At 50.4% G+C, this 23,268-nt stretch overlaps 1 protein-coding gene across 4 annotated transcripts in view; it reads right to left on the reverse strand.

The window, feature by feature from the left end:
• The window catches only part of Camk2a (calcium/calmodulin dependent protein kinase II alpha), a 62,965-nt gene that overhangs the window by 27,134 nt on the left and 12,563 nt on the right, over window positions 1-23,268 (reverse strand). For 2 of the 4 annotated variants that reach the window (XM_057788263.1, XM_057788264.1), the window contains exons 2-11: window positions 20,756-20,850; window positions 14,075-14,134; window positions 9,163-9,217; window positions 8,328-8,393; window positions 8,149-8,221; window positions 3,472-3,574; window positions 1,844-1,927; window positions 1,647-1,741; window positions 792-914; window positions 377-460 (exon numbers count right to left, since the gene is read on the reverse strand). In XM_057788263.1, the coding sequence (XP_057644246.1) occupies window positions 377-460; window positions 792-914; window positions 1,647-1,741; window positions 1,844-1,927; window positions 3,472-3,574; window positions 8,149-8,221; window positions 8,328-8,393; window positions 9,163-9,217; window positions 14,075-14,134; window positions 20,756-20,850 (838 nt within the window). Of the gene's footprint in view, window positions 1-376; window positions 461-791; window positions 915-1,646; window positions 1,928-3,471; window positions 3,575-8,148; window positions 8,222-8,327; window positions 8,394-9,162; window positions 9,218-14,074; window positions 14,135-20,755; window positions 20,851-23,268 lie in introns of all 4 variants that reach the window. The other 2 variants (XM_057788261.1, XM_057788262.1) reach the window with 1 other exon arrangement.

Raw genomic sequence — 23,268 nt, forward strand, 5'->3', positions numbered from 1 at the left:
ACAAACAGTTGCTCCATCTGGATCATCTCCCCCTTGCCACTCTACACCCATTTGTCCCCAAGAGTCAACTCAGAGGCCCCTGCCTCCAGGAAGGCCTCCTGAAATCCTCCCCAGAATCCTTCAGACCGGGGAATGCCGCTGCCCTGCTGTGTTTCCCACCCCGTCAGGCACAGTACTCACCCTCACCACGCCCCAGCAGTGGCCTGCTTGTCTGTCCTCTCAACAGAGTGCAGACAGGGTGGGATGGGGTCAGATCTGCTGCTCACTCCCCCAAACCCTTGGTGACCAGTGTGCAAGACTGTCCAGCAAGCACACGTGAAACTGATGAAGGAAAGAAGCAGTGAGTTCAGGGATGTCACAGATAGGGACCAGTTACCTTCAGTTTCCTTCTGGCATTGAACTTCTTCAGGCAATCCACGGTCTCCTGTCTGTGCATGCAGGAGGCCACAGTGGAGCGGTGCTGGAGAAAGGGAAAAAGCCGTGTGAGGGCAGATGGACCCAATGGCATTTGAGCAGAAATGACAACATCTTAAGGAGGATCATCCTTCATCTTGCCACATGGTGTGGGGTGGTTAGGATTGGTGGCACCGATGGGTCAATGCCAGTGCCAGCCCCCAGTATGATGCCAACAAACCCAGAATATCCCTCAATTCTATATTGTCCCTGAGACCCACAGTGAGCCAGAGATCCTTGGATAAGGCCCCCTCAGCCCCACCCTGGAGCTGTGGGGGTGAAGGAGAAGACCCTGAGGGACCAGGCCTCCTGAGTGGGCTGGGCTGAAAAAGGCTCACCGAGATCCAGGGGTGCTTGAGAGCCTCAGCGGCTGTGATGCGTTTAGATGGGTTGATGGTCAGCATCTTATTGATGAGATCCTTGGCTTCAGGGGTGACGGTGTCCCATTCTGGCGATGGGAACTGGAAGGGGCAGAGGGGCCAGGTTTGCCTAGCCTGCCCCAGGCCACCCCTGCGATCCTCCAGCCCCTGACTGGCAGGGGAGCAGGCAGGGGTTCTCATGCCCAACCTCTCAGGCATCCACAAGGTACTTAGAAACTCGGGTGCCAGATGCAAACAGCTACACCAGGGTCCCAGTCACTAAGCCTCTTCCTCCTCAACCTCTCTCTGTGTGTATACTGAAGGGTAACAGATTATGACTATGTCATAGATTGGGGTGATGGTTCCATGTGATAATACATGTAAAATATTTAGAATAACAAGACAGAAGTGCTCAGTTATTTTAATATATAGAGGGAAAAAAGGCATGTCTCAGAGTCAGGTGTGGTGGGACACATGACTATCTCAGCATTTGGGAAGTGGGGACAGGAGACTCAGGAGACCTTGGCTACATAGTGACTCTCAGACCACCTGGTCTCATGAGACATTATCTTTTTTAAATTAATTAATTATAAATAAATATGCTTGGGGCCTATTCCTTGCCTCTACCTGCTAGAGCTCCATAGAATAAATTCCATTACTTTTAGATCCTAACCATTAGTTACCATGTGGTCATAGCCTGGCTCTGCTGGTCAGTCTTGGGGCAACCCACCCTACAGTGGTGAGAGTAGTGGTGTGTCCCCAGGTCTCTGGCCTCCTAGGCCACTGGTTCTCACCAGAAGGGGAGCATGGGCGGGAGAGGGGAGCAACACTCACATCATAGGCGCCAGCCTTGATCTGCTGGTACAGGCGGTGCTGGTCCTCGTCCCAGAATGGGGGGTACCCAACCAGCAAGATGTACAGGATGACCCCTGGGGAGAGAAGCAGGAGAGGAACGGTGAAACGGGAGAGTGAGGGGAAGTGGAGAGGGACCTCTGGGTCCGGGTGACAATCAGGCCTTTGGATGGACTCACCGCAGGCCCACAGGTCCACGGGCTTCCCGTACGGGTCCTTCCGCAGCACTTCTGGGGAGAGGTATCCAGGTGTCCCTGCGAACCCTGCTCCCCAGACACACAGACAGGCAGACACACACACAGAGGTTGGCACGTGAGTAGCCTGGAGCAAGACCCTGCAGGAGAGGGGACGAGGATAGCCCTGGAGCTGGAGAACACAGCCCCGCCCCAAGACTGGGGTCATACTGTGCAAACCCAGGGGTCTTGGTAAGCTGATGAGACCTGTACTCCAGTCTCTACCAGACAGGTATATACCACACCTGCCTTCTACTTGCCACCCAGAGCCTCAGTAGACAACAATAATCAATTACAGAGCTCCTTTTACTGTGGGTCCCAACCTTCCCTGTAACCATTACCTACCACTTGCTGGTGGCTTTAAGAGCTGATCCATCGCCCATACCACACACCCTGCTCAAGGGCTGCTCATGAAATGACGGAAATTTGGTCCTAACTCTGGCTAAGCTCTGTGTGTGTGTGTGCTGTGTGTATGTGATCGTGTGTGTGTACATGCATTGTGTGGTGTATGTGTGTATGTGTGTGCATGTATGTATGTGTTGCTGTATGTATATGTAAGTGTGTGCTGTGTATATGTGTGCATGTGTACGTGTATTGTGTGTGGTGTGTGTGTATATGTATGTGTGTGTGTGTGATGTGTATATATGTGTGTGTGTGTGTGTGTGTGTATTTACTTTCTAGACCTTAGTTTCCTAGTCTGTCAGATAAAGGATTAGATGATCTTACCTTTAATACTTCTCAATACTGAGAAGATTGTTGGAATAATAAACACCAAGATATCTTAACTAGATATCTTAACTAGTCACCTCAGAAGTAGTTACTAGTTGCTGCAGATGTGTGCTAAGCATTGGGCTGGTCACTTCACATGCCTGCTATTAGTTACCGTCTTGGGATCCCTGAGGGACATGCTACTATCCTCTTCTAAGAGATGAAGAAAACAAGACTTGATTAAAACCACACACCTTGTAAGTAGCAGAGTCAGGATTTGAACCCAGAACTCTGGCTCTTACTTGTTTTTGTTTAGTTTTAAGGCAGGGTCTCACATATGTAGCCCAGGCTAGCCTTGAACCCCTGTTGTTGTGCTTATAGTTCCAGGTGCTTGAGTTAGAGGCCATTGCCGTCACACCCAGTTTAAGCATTCTGGGTCTTAACCACTGGTCGCTATTGCTCACTAAGAAGTACCCCGAAGAAGGAACCGTGCCCCATTATTTCCAGTCCTGAGGCATGCTGGATTATCTGCACTCAGGCACCAGGGCTCTACGCCTATCCAGTTCTGACCTTTCCCAAGCCGCTTAGCTTGTCCAGTCTCTGTAACACCCAGGGGAACCGCCAACCCTGAAGTTCATGCCCTCACAAACAAGACGTACCACTGGTCAGTGATGGCCCTTTGCCTAAACCTAGTCCTGAGGGAAAGAAGTGGGCACTGCCTACTAGTCCAGAGGCTGACTAGGGGCAACCCTAGACAGCCAAACAGCCATCTCTAGGCCGTCTCATCTTGAACAGAGGGTTCCCAGGAGCACACATGTTGCCTGGAGTATGCCCCTCCCTTCCCCGCCACTCCACACCCCACTCACCAAACCATGCCTGCTGCTCCCCCTCAACCTCTATGGCCAGGCCGAAGTCTGCCAGCTTCACTGCAGCACCCTTGAGCTTCGAGGCCAGCAACAGGTTCTCAGGCTTCCCGGGGCCAGGAAGGGAGAGAGGGAAGGAGGGACCAAGAGATAGTCAGTAGGTTCAGAACCTCACCCACAGCCTGGGCATACCCAAAGAGTGGCTGAATGGTTCAGGGTCTCATCCCCTCCCGCACCTCCGGATCCAGGATCTTGAGTTCCTGTGCCCAAGCGTGCGACTATGGCAAGACCCTCAGCTTTTGCAACAGAAAGATTCTTTCTCCCACAGCCTCCCCAGGGTTGAGAGCTGGGCCTGGAGAGAGCTGAGATGGACCAGGGTGACACAGCCCAGCCTCCTTAAGAAAACAGCTGCATCTTTTAGCACCAGCTCAGTGCTGTGGTCCACTATCAACCTCTCACCAGTGGGCCCAGGAACCTCAGGACAGGTATTAGTCCTTGCTTCCCACGGTGACCGCTTCCACCCCTCCAAACAGTCCCCTAGTCCCCAGCTCAGGGCCTTTGTGTTGCCTGTGCTCCCTACATGGCTTGCTCTCTCCCAAATACCTGTCCTGTTCTCAGACTCATGTCAGCCCTCCAAAGGGCTCTCTCTAGTCCGTGCTAGCTCCTTATGTGCATGTTATCACGTCCATAAGATGGAGAAAGTGGAGCCCTGAAGGAGTACGTGACTTGTTATAGCTGTTAAATGACGGCTGTCACGGCAAAGGCTTGGATGTGGGACATGGGGGATGCCCACAGCTGACCTCTGGGGCATCAAGGCTGCTGCCTCTGGCCTAGGTGCCCAAATCTTCCTACCACCTTGAGACTCTGGACAAAGGGGAGCTGAGACTATGGAGTTCCACACTTTGTCTCAGCTTCTAATTCCAGCGCTGCCAGAGCTGTGATGGAACCTGGCCAAATGATTTCCCTGCTCTGATGGTTGGCTTCCTTTCAGAGAAAAGGGACAGATGCCTGCCTTGTAGCGCGGTGTCTAGGTGTGTAAACAGCAGTGCTTCGGGTTCTGCTTGATGGGCGCCAGGCCCTGGTGCTCAAACTTCCTGCTGGGGGCGGGGCTGAAGCCCTCTGTAGAGACAGCTGGTGTCTGCTCTGGCTCTTGCTCTTTCCCAGCCGGACTTCCAGGACCCCCTCCCAACCTTTGGTGGTCCAAAGCTAGCAGGGCACAAAGAAATAAGACCCTTGCCTCTGGCTTGGTGAGGCCTCCTTTATCCCAACATGTCCTGTGTCTCAGTAGTGTTCTGCCCTGATTTGATGAATGTACCACTAATTAGTGATTCCAGAGTGGCCTAAATCTGGGCCGCTTCTCAGCTCTCCGGCTTCCTCTTCCCCAGCGTAGTCTGTTACCATAACGAGAGCAGACCCTTGGGGAAAGCCACCCTTCCCTCGGACTGAGACCTTGTTCCTGGGCCTATCTTTTTGTCACCAAGGTAGAAAGAACTCACCCGGAGCACAGGTGAGACCTCAAGGAGGGCCTATGATAGTAGGAAAAAGGTAGGGGACCTTTTCAGAGCACTGTGCCCTGAGCAAGGATGGGGACTGGCTGACCAGGGAGGTTATCCAGGCTCAAAAGTGCCTGGAGTCAATCCTGGTGGGAATGGTGATTGTAGCTCTGGGAAGCCTGAGGATTCCTCAATGGCTCTGGGGCTCCCAAGTCCTTATTCCACAGTGAGTGTTCCTGCCAGAGCTACCCCAGAGGACATCCGCAAAGTTGCTGATGACCAAGATTCCTGGACACCTGGCATGCTTGTCCCAGAGTGGCTACTGCAGAAGCTGAATTGGATTAAATAGCTTTCTAGACCTACATTGTAGGGGAGGGGTCACAGGCTCCGGGCTGAAAGCAAGCCAGGGATTCTTGTCCTTGCTCAGACTCCACCGAAATGCAGACCCTTGACAAACCCCTCGGACTCTCTCTGTTTGTTTCCTCTTTTGTAAAATGAGGGTTCTGTGAGTTACTGACTGCTGATGCGACAAGGCTGATGAAGGAGATCCGTGAGGTCCATACTTATTGGGTCAGGTCACGCAGCCCATGACTGATAATGCTAGACTTCTTAATGCTATCCCTTTCCTTCAGGTGGGCAGAAAGGGGGCACAGAGGGTCTCCAAGCCCTGTTTTCTTCTCCTCTGCCTGACAGAGACCCAGGAGCAAGAGAAACAGGATGCCTGTATTCCAGGGATATTGTGGTTTCCTTTAACAACCTCACCAATGGGCAGAGGTTGCCATGACAACCCCTCTGTAGGGAAGCTGAGTCACCTGCAAGATACTTCAGCTAATGGGTTAGAAAGATGGCTCAAGTAGAAGAATGAAAATAGATCCATATCTATCACCATGCACAAAACTCAAGTCCAAATGGATTAAAGACCTCAATATCAGTCTGAACACACTGAACCTGATAGAAGAGTAAAGTGGGAAGTACTCTACAACACATGGGCACAGGAGACCGCTTCCTACGTATAACCCCAGCAGCACAGACATTAAGGGCATCATTGAATAAATGGGACCTCCTGAGACTGAGAAGCTTCTGTAAAGCAAAGGACACTGTCACTAAGACAAAAAGGGAACCCACTGACTGGGAGAAGATCTTCACCAACCCTGCAACTGACAAAGGTCTGATCTCCAAAATATATAAAGAACTCAAGAAAGTAGACTGTAAAAGACTAATCAATCCAATTATAAAATGGGGCACTGAGTTGAACAGAGAATTCTCAACAGAAGAATTTCAAATGGCCAAAAAACACTTAAGGTCATGCTCAACTTCCTTAGTGATCAGGGAAATGCAAATCAAGACAACTTTAAGATACCATCTTACACCTGTCAGAATGGCTAAAATAAAAAGCACCAATGATAGCCTTTGCTGGAGAGGTTGTGGAGAAAGGGGTACACTCATCCATTGCTGGTGGGAATGCAAACTTGTGCAACCACTTTGGACAGCAGTGTGACGGTTCCTCAGAAAATTCGGGATCAACCTACCTCTGGACCCAGCAATACCACTCTTGGGAATATACCCAAGAGATGCCTTATCATACAACAAAAGTATATGCTCAACTATGTTCATAGCAGCATTGTTTGTAATAGCCAGGACCTGGAAACAACCTAGATGCCCTTCAATGGAAGAATGGATGAAGAAAGTATGGAATATATACATATTAGAGTACTACTCAGCAGTAAAAAACAATGACTTCTTGAATTTTGCATGCAAATGGACGGAAATAGAAAACACTATCCTGAGTGAGGTAAGGCAGACCCAAAAAGAGGAACATGGGATGTACTCACTCATATTTGGTTTCTAGCCATAAATAAAGGACATTGAGCCTAGAATTCGTGATCCTAGAGAAGCTAAATAAGAAGGTGAACCCAAAGAAAAAATATAGGCATCCTCCTGAACAGTAACCTTCATCAGGCGATGAAAGGAGACAGATACAAAGACCCGCATTGGAGCACCGGACTGAAGTCTCACGATCCAAAGGAGGAGCAGAAGGAGAGAGAGCACGAGCAAGGAACTCAGGACCGCGAGGGGGGCACCCACACACTGAGACAATGGGGATGTTCTATCGGGAACTCACCAAGGCCAGCTGGCCTGGGTCAGAAAAAGCATGGGATAAAACCGGACTCGCTGAACATAGCAGACAATGAGGACTACTGAGAACTCAAGAACAATGGCAATGGGTTTTTGATCCTACTGCACGTACTGGCTTTGTGGGAGCCTAGGCAGTTTGGATACTCCTCTTAATAGACCAGGATGGAGGTGGATGGTCTTTGGACTTCCCACAGGGCAGGGAACACTGATTGCTCTTAGGGCAGACGAGGGAGGGGGATTTGATTGGGGGAGGGGGAGGGAAATGGGAAGTGGTGGGGGGGAGGAGGAGGCAGAAATCTTTAATAAATAAATAAATAAATAAAAAGGAAAGAAGAAGAAGAAGAAGGAGAAGGAGAAGGAGAAGGAGAAGGAGAAGGAGAAGGAGAAGGAGAAGGAGAAGAAGAAGAAGAAGAAGAAGAAGAAGAAGAAGAAGAAGAAGAAGAAGAAGAAGAAGAAGAAGAAGAAGAAAGATGGCTCAATGATTAAGAACACAGGCTGCTTTCTCTTCCAGAGGACCAGGGTTTGAGTCCTAGTGCCCACATGGAGTTTCGAAACTGTCTGAAACTCCAGTTCTAGGGGGTCTGGTGCCCTCTTCTGGTCTCCACAGTCACCAGGCATTCATGGGGTGCACATAGGCACACACACACATGTGATACATATACATAAAATAAAGAAACTTAAAAAAAAAAAGTCAAGTAGTTACAAGGCAGGAGGCTGAGTTCTGCTCCCTTTCCAACCCACGTGGCTGCCTCAGTCTCAAGCACTTCACCTGCCTGGCACAAACAGCATGGGGCCTAGGCCTAGCAGTCCTACCTCCCTGAACTCAGTTTCCTGACCTGACAGCTTTGACAGCTGGGAAAACAGCCACCCACCTCAAAGTGGAGAAATTAAAGGAATTGGGCGGGGGGGGGGGGGGATGCAGAGCAGAGGACCTGGCTGAGTTACTGAGTTCCCTCTGCAGGCCCCAGTCGGAAGGGACTTGGGTGGTGCTCTTTATGGGAGCAGGATGGGAGAGCAGAGCCAAGGGGCTGGGCCTCTCAGGGCTACTCACCTTCAAGTCTCGGTGCACCACTCCCATCTGGTGACAATGCAGCACAGCCTCCAGGATCTGCTGGATGCAGTGACTGGAGAGAAAGGGGAGGGGTCAGGCCCCCTGGGAAGCTGACTACAGGCAAGGGCACCCTCCCCCTCCCTCCAGGCAGCCTCTGCTTGGCTGCACCTGATACTCACCTGGCATCGGCCTCGCTGTAATACTCCCGGGCCACGATATCTTCAAACAGCTCCCCACCAGTGACCCTGGGGAGACAGCATGGAGTCACCCTTCCACTGAGACTCCAGGTGCCACCTGGCCTGGAGGAACCTTCTGGAAATCATCTGAGAAGGGCAGGGCCAGGGACCTTAGAATCCCAACCCTCAAAGGAAGAACTGGATCATGAATGCCCCTGCTGCCACCCCCTTCCTGTTTTCTGACACAGCCAGTTTTCCCTGATGCCTCTTCCTCCTCACACTGGGTCCAGACTGCTGGGGACAATAGCTCAGAAGCAATCACTAGGTCCATGAGGCTTCTGGAAGCCCATGGTCCATTTGGCTTTGCTTAGCTTACTTTTCTGTTTATTTTTAAATCATTTTTGTTTTTTTTAATCACTTGGAAGCTATGGAGATTTCTTGGGTGCTCCTGTCCCCAACATGCCCGCTCCCCAACACCACTGTTTTACAGACCAGGCCAGCATCCTCACCGATTGCCACTGCCCACCCAAGAACAACTGACGCCTGTCATTTTGTTCCTGCTTTGACAAACCAGATTTCAAAATGGAACTTGATATCACTACCATGAACGGCAAGGCAGCATCACTGGCCACAAATAGAGAAGCAAAAATAAACTGATGATGCTGGTCGAATGTGTCTTGTGTTTTAAACAGAAAGACCAGCTTGCACAGCTTGGGCAGTGACCGGTGACATTTAAGGGAACTCTAAGAGCATTCGGACTGAGTCCTCAGACCTAGTCCATCAGGGTCGTCCCTGCTTAGACACCCTTCTCCCATGGGTGTGTGTGGAAAAGACTCACAGATCGAAGATAAGGTAGTGATGTCCCTCCTCGGAGATGCTGTCATGGAGTCGGACTGTGGACAGGACCAAAGCGACTGGTTACATGGGGTTTACTGCTCTCCTCCCCTCTGTCCCTATCGGATTCCTGGAACCACCACCTCAACTCCCAGTCCCTGAGCACAGACTTTGACAAAAGCAAGGGGAATGGACTGACCACACCAAGACCCCCAACATTACTGAAAGGGGACTAGGCGTAAAGACCGAAGATCTCTGTGTGTCAGCTTGGTCCCTCTCCCTGTACCAGCCCGCACATCCATTCTGCCAAACCAGAATGCTACAAGAGCCGGCGGTGCTGGTCTCTGCCACAAACTGGCTGTGTGATGGTACCTGGGCAAGTTACTATGCCTCCCTGAACCCCTTTTTTCCTTATTTAGACTGTGCTAGGTCGTTACAGGAGCCCCATGAGGTGCACAGCCATGCCCACTCAGTGCTGTCCCCCCCCCAACTGACATCCCTGCTCTGTAGTCTAAGACAATAGTGTTCCCTGGGGCTGGAATGAGAGAGACAGCAGTTGGTTCCTGCACTCTGATGGCTGCAAATTTGCCATCTCTTCACACCTCATTTACTGGGAACAGAGAGGCAAAGCTCCCAGGAGCCCAGAGCTCCCTAAATTGCTCAGCTTTTAAAAGAAGGGCCTGCAGCCTAGGACTGGTTCTGAAAGCTAGGTCCTGTTAGCCAAGGACCAGTTCTCACAAGCCTAGGGTTGCCCATCCTTCTCTGTGTCATTGACAGTCGACATGGGGATGCTGACTGAGACAGTTAGGATCCTCCTACACAATAGAAGCCACACAGCTGTTGGGATGATCTGGAAGTTTACCCGCTGGTTTGGAATCTTCTCCCAATTATGTCGTTTGGCGGAAAGGCAAAATGTAAAGCTGTGGCGTTCTTTCTTTTATATTTTTTTCCTTTTTTTATTTTATTGATTTTTTTATTGAGCACTACATTTTTCTCTGCTCCCCTCCCTTCTTCTTCCCTCCTCTTCAACTCTCTCCCAAGATTCCCATGCTCCCAATTTACTCAGGAGATCTTGTCTTTTTCTACTTCCCATATAGATTAGATCTATGTATGTCTCTTTTAGGGTCCTCGTTGTTGTCTAGGTTCTCTGGGATTATGATTTGTAGGCTGGTTTTCTTTGCTTTGTGAGTGAGTACATATGATAATTGTCTTTCTGGGTCTGGGTTACCTCACTCAAAATGGTGTTTTCTAGTTGCATCCATTTGTGTGGTGTCCTTCTAAAAAAGATGTTTGAGCTCAGGTCTGATACACGTCTGTCTGGGAAGATGAAGAAGTGGACAACAGGGTTGTAAGCTCCTTTCCCGCTGGAAGCCATAGCTAGCATCATTGGGTGTGTGACAGCAGCTTTGAGTACAACTCAGTGTGGAGCCCTTGAGTGGTTCATGGCCTTCAGACTCATATATAAATTCGGTGGATTGAGAGGCAGTTTCTGAATGGATGCCCCAGGGGTCGGGAGATGGCCACCAGAGATAGAAGATGATGGGGCGGAGGGGTTACACAATCTTAAATGAAAATGGTAAGAGCTTTCCCCTTTTAATAGCGCTGGGGATTAAATGGAGCAAAGGGATGTTACCTCTGAGCAGCATCCCCAGACCTTGTCTGTGGCTTTTGTTGATGTTTGTTGCTTGTTTGTCTTTAGAGAGACATAGCTCAAATTCACAATCCTCCTGCCTCCTAAATGCTGGATTACAAGCATGTCATGTGCCTGGAATGTTAAGCCAAGTGTGAAGTATACTTTCTCTTTTAGAGTTCTCTCTCTCTCTCTCTCTCTCTCTCTCTCTCTCTCTCTCTCGTGTGTGTGTGTGTGTGTGTGTGTGTGTGTGTGTGTGGAGGGTGTTGGGAACCCAAGTTTGTCCCTCTGCAAGAGCAGGTAAAGGTTCTTAATTGCCAGTGAAAGCATTCCTAGACGCCTGTAAGCTGTAAAGGCTTTGGGTGGGGCTAAAGAGATGGCTCAGAGGTTAAGAGCACTGGCTGCTCTTCCAAAGGTTCTGAGTTCAATTCCCAGCAACCACATGGTGGCTCACAACCATCCAAGATGAAATCTGGTGCTTTCTTCCAGCCTGCAGGCATACAGAACACTGTATACACAATAAATAAATCTTAAAAAAAAAAAAGGCTTTGGGTATGAAGTGTCTCCCAAGACTAGAGTGTTAAAGGCTTGCTCTCCAGTGAATAGTGCTATGGGGAGTGACTGGTCGTGGGGATACTGACCTCCACCCATTTGATGAATGGGCTATCAGCAGATAGAGCATGGTTCCATGGTTCATGAATATCTTCCCATCCCAAACTATTCACTGAACTCTCAGGTTGCAAATAGCCCGTCAAGGGGTTTGTCTATCATAAGTGGTGATGGCACCACCCTCACCCAGGCAGGAATGGAGGGATAAAATGTCTGCAGACACGGCTGGATCAGCCTGTACTGAGATCTCCACTCCCACGCCTTTGGACAGGACAGTGGACACAAGCAGGTAACAGCCCATCCGCCTTGCCTGGACTTGCCAAGCAGAATAAGATCTTGTGAGATTTCTCCAGGCACGATGCCCTCTGGGCTCCTGCACCATATCTATACCATGTTAGGTTTCTCTGGCAAGATGGCATCAGCTTGGGATGAGCTATTGGGCAAGATGGGGGCCTTTCCAGCTTCTTCAGCAGTTGCCCATGGCTTCTGTTCCTCTGAGATTCTTCCGGCATCATGCTCAACTCTGCTCCCCACAAATAGCCATGTTTACTCAAGTGCATTCCCACCCTCATTTCTCCTGACAGCCGCAATGCCTAGAAGAGGTCTGAACATGTGCTAGAGCCTCCAGCGAACTTGACATTGTGTGAACAAGGAGTAAACAGCTCTATGGAGACAGTGGAAAGGTGGCAACTCATCTCTGGGCTCTTGCACCTCAGCATGTCAGGGTGTCTACCTGTGACAATGGTGCAGAGCAAGGGCTGTGTGGGGTCACAGGTAAAACTTGTCTCCTGGGGAGATCGTGCTGCAAAATGGGCAGGTGGGACTCGGGGTCCTGAGCAGTGTAAAGTACGTTCACCCTGGCATTGCACTATGCTCTCTTGAATTACCAGAAAAGTCTGAATTTCAGAATGGTAAGGCAGTGTGTCTAGGGTTTGTTACACAGTAACAAAACAGTGTTTGAGCCACAGATTGTTACCCCACGGCCCATGTACTCCCATTACAGCCGGGAGTGTGAGGGAGAGAGACATAGACAGGAGCACTGAGTTTAGACAGAGCAGCTGCATGCGCAAACCCATCTGGATATGTGTGTGTGTGTGTGTGTGTGTGTGTGTGTGTGTCACACATACACATATACCACATATGCACACCACACATGCACAGAAATAACACACATAGACACACACAGAGATACCACATACAGACACCATGCATGCACGGAGATACCACACATAGACACACACACACACATACAGAGACACATAGATAACACATGTGTGCACATCACATACACACACAGAGAAACCTCATATAGACATCACACACACAGAGCAACCACATACAGACATCACACACATGCAGACACCACACACAGACACACACATATAGAGACACACCACCGAGACACACATATAGAAACAAGCACAAAGAGAGATGACACGCATGCACAAAGAGAAACACATACAGAAATATGCACACATAGACACTACACACAGAGATACAGACACACCTACAGAGACAAAGACACATGCACAAACACAGAGATACCACAAACACAGATAACACACACACACACACACACACACACACGTATGTCACTCTCCTCCTCCCAACCTGACAGCCTCCTTGAGGACATGGGGTGTCTGTCAGAGCTCCCTGGAACCGTCCATCAGCAGTGAGCTGTGGAGGACCCAGGTAAGCAGAGCAGGGTCCAGCTAGGGCCCTCCTCCAGCTGTGGCCTTTGGCCTCTTCTCTGCTACTGGCTGCCTCTGGCTGCTATGCAGGGGAGGGGAGGGGCCTCTGCTTGAAATAGCAGATGGAGCAGCCTCCCTGGGGAAAGTTAACCCTTCCTGCTCTGTGCAGGAATCTGCTTCCCCTCCATGGGAGAAGGCAGAGCTATAGGAACTGGAGCTCCTTCAGAGAACTCAGAGGCAGCTCACCTGGAAACAAGCCCTGGGAACCAGAAGCTTAGCTTCCGGTCTGAGAGCCTATAAAAGCAGAAGCTGCCGTGACACAGGACCCCTAGGTGACAAGACAAGGTCATGCGCCAGTGAAGATGAGGGAAGTGGCTCTGGAAGGCAGCTTTCCCACAAAGGTCTCACAGCTGTGCCAATAGAGCAGGACCTGACAGCCCTGCTCCTCCCTGACTGGCGGGATCTGCAGACCCAATGCATCGATGCATCAGAGGGGATAGGCAGCAAAACGTAAGACAATGAAGTGTGTTTTAGGACCTTCCCTGTGGTCCTGCCACCATGGATCAAGCATCTCCAGAAGACCGCCCTAGGTCTAACTCTGTGGCAGGGGTCAAGCTCCTGGAAGGCAAGAGACTGGCAGGGGCAGAACTCAGAAGCCGGACAGGGCCACAGATCCAAGCTAATACTGCACATGGTGGGTCGGGGCGTGGGCCTTGCTGGTCAAGGCCAACCTTCCCCCTGGCCTATTTTCATCTTTCTTTTTCAGCTTCAAGAGCTTTCTTGAGACAGCTTTTCCGAAGGAGGCTGCTGGCAGCGTGGGAGGGAGGAAGGGTCCTTTTTCTTCACCTTCCCCCAAAGCAAGCTGGTCCTGAACAAGACGCCCCCTTTTGCATCTTCCTCCACAGCCTCCATCCCCAGAGAAGAAAGTGGCTGCTCCCCACCACCCCACTCTGTGCCAGGACCCCCCTCACACTCCTGGGGCTTACCGATATTGGGGTGCTTCAACAAGCGGCAGATGCGGGCCTCACGCTCCAGCTTCTGGTGATCTGAAATACGGATTCCCACATGAATCCCAAAAATGTTAGACTGCCACCCTGCTTCTACCGTCCTTTCCTCTGAAAGGGTGGCCCCGGGCACTGAGTTCTGAGTTCCCAGAAAGGGCAAGTAAGTGGTGGGGACCTAGATGAGTCCCTCTCCCGCTCCAGGCCTCAGTATCCAGGGCTCTTCAAGGACAACTTTCTCCAACCCCTTCTTATATGATGGGACCAACCACCCTGAGGTCTGGAGCCCAGGTACAACTCCCTGTAACATCCTAGGCCTGCCCTCAAACCCTAGCTCCAGGCACTGCAGAGTTTGCCTTTCCTGGGTCCTTTCTGGGAACCACCAGTTCCCTGGGCAGGCAAACCGTATCACCAGCCATGACTCGATCCTACTGCTCCTTGATGCCATTGGTTTCTAGAAGCTTACCTTGACTTTAAGCTTGTAGGGACCCTCCTCTATGCTCCAGAGAGCCAGGCAGTATCTTTATGTCTCATAGAACCTACATCCTTGGGCAGGGTCTCTGTTGTACCACCTGTATCTGCTTGAAGGCCTGGTACATGCTAGTTATTCAAGAAATCACAAATGGATGGATGCATGGATGGATGCATGGATGCACAGATAGATGGGTACATGCATGAATGATGGACAGACGGACAGATGGATGGATGAGGCAAGCTTCCTAAGGTAATTTTTTTTTCAGAAGAGCTGTACCCCAGTAGCCCCCTCCATTTTATAGGACACTGGAAACTGGGACAGGCATCTCCAAAGACGTACAAGGTAGAATTTGCTGTGTCCCTCCCTTGGGGCTGGACCCGAGTTGCACACCTACCTGCCAGGACCTCTGTCCAAAACTCCCTGTCCACCAGAAACCTGTAAGAGCTTGCACAAATTCAACAGCCTGTGTGGTTTCAGCCTCAGGCTGCTGGGAACAATCGTAGCTACCGCCTGGTCAGTGCCTGCCATGGTGCTCTGTGGCACCACCATCCCCATTTCACAGATAAGGACACGTGGCCCAAGCCAGGGGTAGTCTTGGGGCTGCCGTGGCTATTGTGCAGTCTTCAATTCCCTTTGTGCTGTGTGTCCACAATTCATTAGTTAATGCTTGAGTTAAAGAAACAAAACCTTTAAAGAGAAATTGCTAGCAAATGTGGAATGGAGGTTGAGCACCCTTTGTCCAAAATGCTTAGAAACAGGGACCAAAAGTGTTTGAGATTTGGTGTTTTTGGAATATCTGCATATACAAAATGAGTTGTCTTGGAAAAGAGACTATAGTCTAAGCACCAGAGTACATGTATGTGAGATATGCATGCATCCTAAGGGTAATTTGACTTCAGTACATGTGCTGCCAAAGTCGGCACCTAAAGGTAATTTTATATGACTTTTTCATGGTGTTGTACATAAACCCAGTTTTTCCTAGTGTGGAATGTTCCACTTTCCGTATTACATCCATCCTCAAAGTTTGCATTTTCTAGTTGGAGACTCTGAACCTGAATTTACTTGATGCCAGGCACAGGGCAGAGCATTTGCTTACCTTTCAAGCACTCCTTAGGGGATACTGTCACTGTTCTGACTTCACAGAGGAAGGAGGAGCTAAGGACCCAGTCCAGGCAGTGTGATTGGAGCTGGACTTTAAACCCTATGTTGTACTGTTCTCTGTAACCTGACTCAGAACTGTCCCTTCGGCCTGCCTGTGCCCCAGTGAGGAGGTTGGAACACACAGAGGGACACTTAAGCTATAGTCCAAGGCTGACCCAGGACTAAAACCTCACCACAGGATGGCCCCTCCAGAGCAGGTGTGGTAAAGACAGAGAATGCCCTTTTTTCCCCTGCTCGCTCCACTGGATCAAAATTGCTGGCTGCCCTCTGTGGACTGCAGAAGCCAAGATCAATGCTGAAATGCGGCTTTCCCATCAGCAATGCAATTAAGTCCAATTCTGATTTGAACGGCTCAGCTCCCCAGCTGACAACCTGCTGCAGGCTATATATAGGGAGTGGGGATGGGGTGCAAGGCTAGATCAATTCCACAGACCCCTCTTCCTCCTCCCTCCCTCCCAGCCTCCTTCAGCACCCTCAGAAGTGGGGTGCTGATTCCTGGCAGAGGAGGGGACCCCAACCAGCCCCTGCCCCCCCCCCCACAGTTCACTTTCATTCACAGCAGAACCAGAGATCTGCAGAGGCAAGGCCCAGCCTATCAGAAGGAATGGGGTCTTCTGGCCCAGAAAACACGTTCAGAGCCATAGTGTGCAAGTCTAAATGGGGAATCGTGCCGCTTCCTGCACATGACGTGACATGTTCCCCTGACAAACTAGACAGGGGTTGGGGCCAAACGCTGGTCACAAACCCATCAACCCTGTCTGATTACCAGACCTCCCTGTTGAAACTGTCAAATCCTTGGTTTTAAGACTCTGACGCCACCCGCAGGCATGGTACAGCTGCCCTGCATGCTGCCTTTCCCTGTTAGCCATACCCATCTGCTGCATGGGAACAGAATGTTGTTCAGGATTTCCTAGCCCTGTTGGTAAAGTTTTCATCTGCTAATGTACCAAGAGGCCCAGTGCTACAGGGCCATGTTCTCTTGATTGTTCTTGCTCTGTTGGGTATAGGAAGAGAAAGGGAGACCTGGTGATAAAGGGGTAGTCCCCTCTTCAATGTCACTAGTCAAGGCAACCAGCCCCTTTCAGAACTTAGAGCTCTGAGGACCTCGCTTCAAGACTGAAACTCCTCATCCTAGGTATGGTGGTTAAAGTCTTTGGGGGGGGGGGGTGTATAAATAAACCGCTGCTCCTCCTGGGTATCCAACAGACTAACAGCTTCCCAACATGTTATGATCCAACCCAAGGCTATATCATCTGAGCCACGAAGCCCAGTTACACTGACCTCTTTCTGGCCTGGCGTATATTTCTGTTTTGTTTGTTTGTTTTTCAAGACATGGTTTCTCTCTGTAGCAACTCTGACTGTCCTGGAACTCCCTCTGAAGACCAAGATGGCCTCGAACACACAGGGATCTGCCTTCCAAGTGCGGGGATAAAAAGCATGTGCCACTACTGTCTGGCTATACCATGTTTCTTATCTTAGGGCGTTTGGCTTGCTGTGCCCCCTTCCTAGAGTGTTCCTCCCCTGGGCCTTCTTCTACTGCTTTCCTCCTCCTCAGACAGATCCCAGGACAAAGTCATTTCCTCAGAGAGCTTCCCCAGCTCTCTGCAGTGGTCCCTCTAAATATGTCTGTTTGCCCTTCACTCTCCTTCACCAGGTCTGACTTTTTTTCTTTTAGACTGTCTCTCTATGCTTTAGCCCTGGCTGTTCTAGAACTCACTATATAGACCAGACTGGTCTTGAACTCAAAGGTGTGTGCCCCCATTCCTCTCTGATTCTCTTGGTAACACCCCTCAGTTCTCCCTCTACCTAGTGTATAGGTGTGTTTCATATCTCATTCCCAAGAAAATGGGCCTAGTGGGAACATAACCATGTCCACTGGTTACTGCCTAGGGGCCTAGCATGGTGTTTCTGAGAGGCTTGTCTAAACCCCTAGCACAGGCAAGCGGCAGAGCTACGTGTCAGTTCCTGCAAAAAACTGCACTGATAATCGGTGTATGACTCAGTCCCAGCCCACAGCGATGAGACATCCGAGGAAGCTTAGAGTCTCCACACCCTGCCTGGTACCTGAGAACATAGCCCCTAGACCCACGATGACACCTTGGGGACCTTCATCCCACTTTGGTTGGGTCAACCTCAGGGTATTGAGGCCAAATTGGAGACAGTCTAATGCCAGGAGCCAGACAGTCCCAGGCAGGACCAGAGCCATGCAAGCACACAGGAGGGCTCCTGCAAACAGGTGAGCACAGGTTTGTAGCAGGAGGGAATGATGAATGGGGGAGGGCACTGGGAGCAAAAACAGCCCTTCCCCGCCCATCCTGGGATATGAGAGAAATAATCCAAAGACCAGAGGTGTCAGGAGAGTATGGGGAAGACATACTCGTGAACCTCAGAGCCTCCTAAGGGCATTGTAACAGGCATCTTACCGAACCTCAGAGATGGCTCATGAGCCTGCCCCAGGAGTCTGAGCCTAGAGTCTTAGAAGACCACCCCTGAGCACTGCACCAACCTCTCCTTTATGCCCAGAGTCCCTAAGAGGTTCATCGAGTACCTGGGAGGGTCTAGCCTGGAGCGCACAGCTGTCATTTACTATACCAGGACTTCTGGGGTCCAAAACCCTCAACTGAGACAATTCAACACCAGGGGGAAGCTCAGGCAGTTGCAGTTTGTTTTCAAGACTGGAATTCAGGACCAGCAGGGATGTAAACAGGCAAAATCTCTACGTTTCATTTTATTTGCTTGTGGTTTCTTTGAATGACACTTTGAATGTGAAGGTTTTGTTCTTAAGAACTAATTTTAAAATACATATAAAAATACCTCCCGGAGTTGGGAACTACTTGCTAGAAGAGGCCATGTGGGGTGTGCTAGGGGAAGCCATGGCTTGCTGGGAGGGGCGGATAGAAGCCCTGGGTGGGTCCAGCTCCTGCTGGGAGCTGCAGGAAGCCATCCCAAAGAGCCAGCAGGGGAGGTTTAGAGAATAGCGCCAAATGTGACAGCTTTAATGCCCCCTGTGGAGGCGAGTGACACAAAGAGACCTGCTAAAGGAGTCTCTGCTCTCCCCCCTACTGGGGAGAGGGTTCGGTGGCGGCAGACAGCCTGGAGAAAGTTCCCTTACACTCCCCTGCTCCTAGTCGCTTAGGCAGGCTTCCTTTCCTCCCAGGAGGTCACAGTCTCAACAGATAGTCAGAAAGAGAAAGAAGGCCTAGGTAGTAGCTGCCCGACATTAACAGTGCGAGTCTCTACTGTCCAGGAATGCTTAGTCACCGTCCCAAATGGGGGTGATGGCCTATGTGTCTCTGTGTCCCCTGAGAAGATAGAACTGCAGCAGCAGCCAGCATGATGCTCCCCTCTAATCTTCCTTCCCGGTGCTCCTCTGGAGGGCAAAATTTGACCTGTCTTAACTATAGCCCAGGGTTCTCAACCTGTGGGTCGTGATCGCTTTGGGGGGGTCGAATGACCCCTTCATGGGGATTGCCTAAGACCATCAGAAAACACAGACATTTATATTATGATTCATAACAGTAGAAAATTACAGTTATAAAGTAGCAATGAAAATAACTGTGTGTGTGTGTGTGTGTGTGTGTGTGTGTTGGGGGGGGTCACCACAACACGAGGATCTGTATTAAAGGGTCTCTGTCTCGGCGTCAGGAAGGTTGAGAACCACTGCTCCAGCCCTATCCCCAGGGTCTCAGGAACTGGGTCACAACTAGGCACGTAACAGCGGAAGGCTGCGCCAGGCTGCCAACAGGAGGCAGCACTCTGTTCGGACTTCCTGCCCATCTGCTTCCTTGCCTCTGACTCCAACCCCAGACTTTCTGCAGACCTGGCCTTTTCACACTAGTCATGCCAGCTGGGGACTCTCTGAGCCTCTCCTCCTCGCCGGATGCAAAGAATTAAGTAAAAAGCATTGTGAGCCAGACGACAGAGCTGGAGACAAAAGGCAGCAACCACAGGCCAGTCCAGGGCTTGCTGGGAGGCCTGCAGAGAGCAGCATGATCCCTAGGACCTTCATAAGCTGTGCACCTGCTGGGCCCTCATCCAGACAAACACTTAGACACACTGAGCCTCTCTCCCAAGATTCTGCACCCATCTCACCCAGCAGAATTCTCCTTACACGGGCCTTCGAGGCATCTATTGTGTGTGTGTTGGGGGGGGGGGGGGGTTGGCTTATCAATACACTGACTTGGTCATCGACTTCTGTCCTAAGCACACAGGAATGACCAGGACTCTTCTGGGCAGAGTTCCCAAACTCCAGTGCTCCTGAGCATCTTAAAGATGCAACTTTAACTGTTTTAGATTGAAACAGGGGCCATCTCCCAGGGCATGGTGGTGCTGCTGCTGGCCAGGTCATTCTAAGGTTTGGGAGAAAACGTTCCTAAAGCCTCTGAAGCTACAATTAGCTGGATGTTCTTTTCAAAAGCAGGCCGCACCTCAGAGCACCTATTCAAAAGCCAATGCCCTGGGAGTAGAGCCATAGACAGTTCTCAGATAGCACAGAGGCCGGGTGAGGGCGCTGTCCTGGGTGCTGAGCCCAGAGCAGTGGGTAAGTGCTGTCCACTCTGAACCAGGGATTAAACAAAGAGCCAAAGTGGTGAGCATAGCGAAGTGAGCCGGGGGACAACTACATGGAAATCAAAAACAGTGGAAAGAGAAAAATGCAGACTGAGCAGAGGGCAAGAATAATGCTCCGAGGATGTGACCCCGAGTAGAGACCTGGGAGGAGCAAAGGGGCTGCCCATAGAAGGAGCCAGGCTAAAGAGTTACAGCAAAGGCAGAGGTTGGGAGGCAAGCCATGGAGGACATGGTAGAGGGGAAGGGAGAGGGAGTACCACAGAGGGCTTGACCTATGTGAGAGACACTGATACCCCTAGCCTGGATTTCCTGAGAACGGATCTATTCTCATCACACTCAGCAGGAAGAGCTTCCTAGCCTGCCAGCAGCATCTCCCAGAGGTCAAGCTCAGGGGTTCGGGTCCAGGGCGAGAGCGATGGCAGAGTGGAAAACAGGCAGTACGCAGGCAGCACGGAACCCACCTCGGGCTGAGAGCTTCTTGGTGTTGATGATCTTGGCAGCATACTCCTGGCCAGCCAGCACCTTCACACACCTGCGCACCACGGAGAAAGCTCCCCTGGAGGACAAAGAACAGCATGGCAGAGGGAGAACCTGAGAGCTGTGTCCACAGGCTACCAAGAGCCCCTACAGCTGAACTGTGAAAGACGTGAGACCCCCTTCGTCGGAGCCATCCATGTCATGAGAGCTGCAGGGCCTGGCTTACAGCAGCATTGGTCAGGAAGATCCAGAGAGGGACCCAGATCCTTGGTCTCATGCAAGATGAGCCCTCCGGGTCTATAAAAGTTAGGTCACCAAGTTATAAAACATTAGAAGCCTGGAGTGAGAACCACAGAATCTGGGTCTCGGAGAATCTTTAGAGCTTTGTTCTTAGAACAAGTAACACATCACACAGCTCCAGGTTCAAAGGAGATAAATATGTAGACCTGGAAACATCCTGCCTCCACTCCAAGGCCCCAGCCTGCAAACTGTCCTCTTTACCATAGCCTCCGTTGCTGGGGCCTGGAGTCCCTCCTTGCAGACCTTGCCTCACACACAGCACCAGGTAGGTATACTGTTCTGTTTTCTCCTTTCTGCTGTTAACTTAGTTTTTCCATTGAGTCAGGGTCTGATCGTGTAGCCCTGGCTGGCCGAGAACTCAGATTCACCCGCCTCTGCCTCCCAGAGGCTTCCAGTGCTGGGATCAGAAGTGTATACCAACATGCCCGACTGTTCTCTGCTTCTTGATCTGTTGTGATGTTAATAGACTATCGTGTGTGCTACTTCCATGAACTAAGACACTTTGTCATGTCTGCCTGGCCACAAAACAGTAAAACCCCCTGAAACTGCGAGCCAAATTAAATCTTTCTCCCTGAAGCTGCTTCTGTCAGGCAATTTTGTCATAGACATACAAAAAAATCTCTAATATAGTATATATATATATATATAGTATATATATTAGTGATATATATAATGTACACACACACACACATATATATATATATATGGAAACCAATTTTCTCTGCCTTTGTCAATGTGGTGTGTTACCAAACTTTTTTGTATTTGCTGGTAAGAGGGAATGCCAATTTGGCACAGATTCAGTTTTGTACATGTGTGTGGTGTGTGCACATGTATGTTGTGATATGTGTGCTCGTGCAAGCACTGTGAAGCTGGACCAGGATGTCAGATATCTTCTGCCGCTCCTTGCCTTATTGCCTTGAGATACGGTCTCTCATGAACTGGGAGCTGGCTGTTTCAGCTAAACTGGCTGTCCATCAGATTCTCAGGGTGCCATGAAGCCCCCGTGTAGAAAAGGCTTACCTGGTATTAGCCATCTCCCCACAATACTGGCCACCAAATAAAGGAGGTCTAACCAGTCCTCCTGCTGTCTGTACACCCGTGGAATGTCTCCCAAGACAGTCCTGTGCCCCCAGTGCTGGGACTAAAGGCATATGTAGCAGTGTTTGGCTCCTTTATTTCAAAAGAGTTTGAGCACAGAGCCAAAGAAAACTAGTTTGAGGGCTGGATCTGAGCGTGAGCTACCATTTTTGTGCTTCATGAAGGACATCTTGTCAACCCCCCACACCACAGAAAAGACCACAGAAAAGTGTCACCATCATCACTGTCCTCACACCAATGACCAGAAGAGAGCCTGGGACGACTTCTCAAAAGCGAGTGTGCTGTCATTGGACGAATCATCCAAACACAGTGCAAAAACCATAGTCCAGAGGCCTCCTGTGTGGAGTACTGCTCCAGGGTACACTCCACGTAGATTGTTCGAGTTCACACTGCACATCATAAGCAGAGCTGTACCTGGGCCTCACACATTTGCACTCCTGGATTTTTAATGTCGGCACTGAGTACTCCTCCAGCTTCCTTTTGACCATGCTCAGTTCCTGATAGCCTCCAAACTTCCACTCCTACACCTAAGATGATGGGCATGCCCAAGCCACAAGGTGCTTAGATGATTTCTGTGAACCCTGTTATCTGGAGAGCCGGGTCATAGTCTGTCTTCTTGTCATTAACATGTGAAGTAGGGGCGATGGCGAGTGGACCCCGAGGAAGCCTTCCGCCTGGCATAGATCCCAGATGAGCACACTCTAGCTGCCTCAACACAGGGCAGCAAGACGTAAGTGGGCAGAAAATGACAGAAGAGGACAAGGAAGAAAGGAATGGCCAGGATCACGTATATACCGAAGGCATCACACAGTAATGGCTCTTCCCTGGGACATCACATTCTACCTGCTCATCACCAATAAGAAAGCAGAGACACTCCAGCCATCTCCTTGAGACACTGCCTCTACTACAGGGCCTCCACTGTACTGCATGAAACCCCCGCGTAGGAAAAGCTTACCTGCTCTTAGCCATCCCCCACATACTGGCCACCAAATAAAGGTGGCTTCTTTTATGCTAATCCATCCTCCTGCTGCCTGTACTCCCGTGGAAAGTCTTGCAAGTCACTTATGCTGTCATCTAGAGTTGGGGCAGAGCTGCAGGT

The sequence above is a fragment of the Chionomys nivalis genome, chromosome 14, assembly GCF_950005125.1.
Source record: "Chionomys nivalis chromosome 14, mChiNiv1.1, whole genome shotgun sequence".
In the NCBI taxonomy this organism is placed as follows: domain Eukaryota; kingdom Metazoa; phylum Chordata; class Mammalia; order Rodentia; family Cricetidae; genus Chionomys; species Chionomys nivalis.